General features: G+C 45.5%; 1 protein-coding gene across 1 annotated transcript in view; it reads left to right on the plus strand.

Annotated features, from left to right (window-relative positions):
- Positions 1–5,000, plus strand: part of col5a3b (collagen, type V, alpha 3b) — a 59,872-nt gene that overhangs the window by 51,654 nt on the left and 3,218 nt on the right. Inside the window, exons 59-61 of the mRNA XM_031562101.2 lie at positions 477–807; positions 3,455–3,567; positions 3,917–3,985. Coding sequence (XP_031417961.2) covers positions 477–807; positions 3,455–3,567; positions 3,917–3,985 — 513 coding nt within the window. The remainder of the gene's footprint in view (positions 1–476; positions 808–3,454; positions 3,568–3,916; positions 3,986–5,000) is intronic.

A 5,000-nucleotide genomic window follows, 5' to 3' on the forward strand; every position in this document is an offset into this window, starting at 1 on the left:
CACATACCGCCTGGCAGCCCTGATATATACGGGCCTACTACACTAAGGTGTGTTGGCTGGGCTGACCTTTCAACTTTGCCCCTTGACCTCTGGATTCTTCATTCTACCTTTTCAGCTCTCTGCCTGTATTCAGTAGTCAGTATTTCTTTGCTTTTTATTATTTGTTCCCAACATAACATAAGCTCTCTCTCTGTCACTATCCTTCTGTCACTCTCTCTCTGTCATTTTCCCTTTTTCTCTCTCTCTCTCTCTCTCTCTCTCTCTCTCTCTCTCTCTCTCTCTCTCTCTCTCTCAGATTCAGATTGGCTTTACTGGCAGGACTTTGATTTCCCAAAGCTTAGAACAGATGATTACTAAATATCTACGCGCACATTTTTTGTTTACACCCATGCATATACAGATCATGGACAAAACAACTCAACAAAAATGTCCCTGTTGAATGACGTCTCTCCCCGCTTCCTCCTCTCCCTCCGCAGGGTCATCCGGCGGTCAGCACCCGCTCTCTGCCCATCCAGTACGGCGGCACCGGCCGCAGGCGCCGACACCCCACGGTGGACGGTGCCGCCCTGGAGGGCGACTCTGTGACACTCGTCCGAGACGGAGAGGAAGCGGAGGAAGACGAGGACCTCTTCCTCAGCGACCAGCCCGCGGCAGCGGGGGACCAGGGCCAGGACATGGAGGAGGTGTTCGCCTCCCTCTCGTCCATGCGGGTGGAGGTGGAGAGCCTGCGCACCCCGCTGGGCACGTTCGACAGCCCCGCACGCACCTGCAAAGAGCTCTGGTACTGCCACCCCGAATACAAGGACGGTGAGAACACGCCCAAGACACATCTGACTATGCATATCCTGTTTATTTCATTATTTGGAGTTGTTTTGGTTGTTTTTTATCTTTAATTACTATTCTTTTATATTTTTATATGTATGTACATTTTGTTTAGTGAAGCAATAATACAAACACAAACATGCACAATTTTTGTTTTTAGTAGTAGCAGTAGTAGTGCTAGTAGCAGTAGCAGTAGCAGTAGCAGTAGCATTAGCAGTAGCAGTAGTAGTAGCAGTAGTAGTAGTAGTTATAGTAATAACAGTAGTAGTAGCATTATGTTTTTAGGTGGTTATTATTATTATACTTTACTGTATGTCTGTTCAGCCTTATGTATTCATGCATGCAATCATTTATTTGTCTGTCAAACTAAAACTTGATTTCTTATTGAGCAAACCTTGCTCTATTGGAATGTAAGACCTTACCTCATGTCTCTATCCCATCTCTACTTTACTGTGTGGTTTTCAATCTCCTCTCTTTTTCTACAAAAGAACAAACCTCATCCCCTCTTTCCATCATTCCATCATTCATTCATGCAACCATTCAGCATCCATCGTTCCTTCCATTTGGTCACTCATGCTTGCACAGGCACCAGCGACCACGCCATCCAGTCCATACGTGGTCCTGATATAGAGCACCATTTTATAGAAGCCATCCAGTCCTGATATAGTCCCATTTTAGCAGCATTTTATAGATGTTCACTCAATGCATCTATAATCCACCCATCCAAAAATCCATCTATCCATCCATTCAACATCACTATAAACCATCATATGTTTTAAAGCAGAGTATGTGTGTGTGAGCGTGTGTGGAGTGTGTATGTGCGTGTGTGTGTGTGTGTGTGTCGTAAAGACTTTGGGAATTGCCTCGTGATGTAGGTATCATTCAATATGCCTCCATTTTGCTTTTATCATTACACCACGCACTCACACACAGAGACAGACACACGCACTCACACAGAGACAGACACACACACATGCACACACACACACACACACACACACACACACACACACACACAGAGACAGACACACACAGACACACACACACACACACACACACACACAGACTGACACACACAGACACACACACACAGAAACAGACACACGCACTCGCACAGAGACAGACACACACACACACACAGAGAGAGACAGACACACGCACTCACACACAGAGACAGACACACACACACAGAGACAGATACACACACACACACACACACACACACAGACAGACACACACACACACACACACACACACACACACACACACACACGCACAGACAGAGACACACACACGCACTCACACAGAGACACACACACACACACAGACAGACAGACACACACACACACACACACAGACAGACACTCACACACACACACATACACACACGCACACACACACACACATACACACAGAGACAGACACACGCGCACACACACAAACATGTACATTTGAAATCGTTCTCTCTGTGTCTCACACACACACACAAGCATGCACATTTGCAATCTCTCTCTCTCTTTTTTTCTCTCTCTCACATATACACACAAACACACACACACATGCATATACACTTGCACACCTGCTCTCATGAAAACACACACGCACACAAATGCATGTACATTCGCTTGCTCTCGCTCTCTCACGCACACACACACACAACACACACACACACACACACACACACTCTCATTCATTTTATTATCAATCACATTATCACTCTCTCTGTCTCTCATGCACATGCATATACATCTGCTATCCCGTAAGCACACACACACACACACAAACACATGCACACACTGACATAAACACAGACACACAAGCACACACACACTCACAAACACATGTACATCTGCTTTCTCTCCCTCTCTCACTCACCCACACATGCATATACACCTGCACGCACACACTCACACACTCACACAACCATGCACATTTGCAATCTCTCTCTTTCTTTCTCTCTCACACACACACACACACACACACACACACGGTGCAGCGGTGTGAAACAAGTCCAGCTTCCCGTGGGTGTGGAATGGGAATCTGTGTGCCTTGCTCAGCCCTGCCCTCCCCAACACACTCTCACACAAGTACACACACACACACACACACACACACACACACACACACACACACACGCACACACACACACGCACACACACACGCACACGCACACACGCACGCACGCACACACACACACACACACGCACACACACACATCCCTAGGCTGGCCAGTTTCCCAAATGTCCTTCAGTCTGTCCATCCACACCTTTATCCTTCAGACTGTTCTCCATCCATCCATCTGTGCTTACGTCTGGCCTTGCATCAATGCTGTGTGTCCATCCATCACTCTATAATCCTGTCTATCCATCTCTCCCAGTGAACCCACTGAAGTGCCACACTCCATCTCTCTTAGCCTGTGCAGAGTAATTCTATACGCATTTACGTTTCAATCTGTCTTCTCTCTGCAACTTTCATTTTACATCTGTCCATCCATCCGCCCATCCGTCCATCCATCATTCATCCATCCATCCGTCTGTGTCGTCCCATTAGGTAGGAAATGTTGTCCTCTATCCATTTAGGGAGTCACTGATCCATTCTTCAACTCTCTCTCTCTCTTGCTCCCCCTGTACAGGTGATTACTGGATTGATCCTAACCAGGGTTGCCATAGAGATGCCTTCAAGGTGTTCTGCAACTTCACCGCGGAGGGAGAGACGTGTTTGGACCCAGACAGCAAGTTCCAGTCGGTGGGTACCTGAACACACACACACACACACACACACACACACACACACACACACACAGACACACACAGACACACACACACACACCACACACACACACACACACACACACAGACACACACACACACACACACACACACACACACAGACACAGACACAGACACACACACACACACACACAGACACAGACACACACACACACACACACACGCACATACACACACCTGAGCTCACACATACACACACATTTACATCTAATCTCACACACCTGAGCACCCACACACTTTGACACTGTGTATCCAATTAGTACTATGAATGGATTGACTGACAGCTTGACTGACCTATCAAACAGGTTAAACTGGCAGCCTGGAGCAAGGAGAAGCCTGGCACCTGGTACAGTCAGTTCAAGAAAGGCGTCAAGGTGAGTGACCTGATAGGAAACTTACTGGGTGTCAAATAGATCCCAGATCTGCACTGTCATTGTGTGTGTTTTTCTTTGTGTGTATGTGTGTTTCTTTGTGTGCCTGTGTGTGTGTGTGTGTGTGTTTTTTTCTTTGTGTGTATGTGTGTGTGTGAGTTTTTCTTTGTGTGTCTGTGTGTGTGTGTGTGTGTTTCTTTGTGTGTCTGTGTGTGTGTGTGTGTTTCTTTGTGTGTCTGTGTGTGTGTGTTTCTTTGTGTGTCTGTGTGTGTGTGTCTGTGTGTGTGTGTCTGTGTGTGTGTGTTTATGTGTGTCTTTTTCTTTGTGTGTCTCTCTCTCTATGTGTGTTTGTGTGTGTATATAGCTGGGTTTTCATTCAAATTTTGAATGCAAATTTGGACCGTTTCAAAAGGAAATCATGAGTAGAAAGTCAAATAGGAAATTAATGGGCTAGAAGGGGTTAGATTATCTCCTCGATTTGCACAGGGTAGAATGATACTAAGGTTGATGGGTTTCCTCACATCACATTGCAATCATTGAGATATTATTACATGTCTCCGGTAAAGTTTTGAATCCACAGCTGGTCACTGCTCCTCCCTTGATTATAGTGGCCATTCGTAGTTAGCATAGCACCACAGATGGAAATGCACACAGTCGCATATCTTTTAGCCAAATTTCCATAAATGTGGAAATGAGTTGGATGGAAACCCATCTTATAGTGCATCTGCATTTAGCACCTCATCCTTGCATCAGGGTCCACTTCAATATGTCTGTCTGTTCGTTTCTATCTATGATATAATACACGTCCTTAAAAATGTGTCTACACACATTTGTTTTCATTTATAGATATTTTTAGGTGTTCTCAAATTCTTCTTCCAGTTGTCTGTACAATAGCTTTGACCCAGTGTCCACCTCCATATGTCTGTTTGTTGCTCTGTTTGTTGGTTTGTATCTATGGTATAATGACATTCCTTATATCCTCTTCCCAGTTTGTATCTATGGTATAATGAAATTCCTT

Source organism: Clupea harengus, chromosome 24 (genome assembly GCF_900700415.2).
Source record: "Clupea harengus chromosome 24, Ch_v2.0.2, whole genome shotgun sequence".
NCBI lineage: Eukaryota > Metazoa > Chordata > Actinopteri > Clupeiformes > Clupeidae > Clupea > Clupea harengus.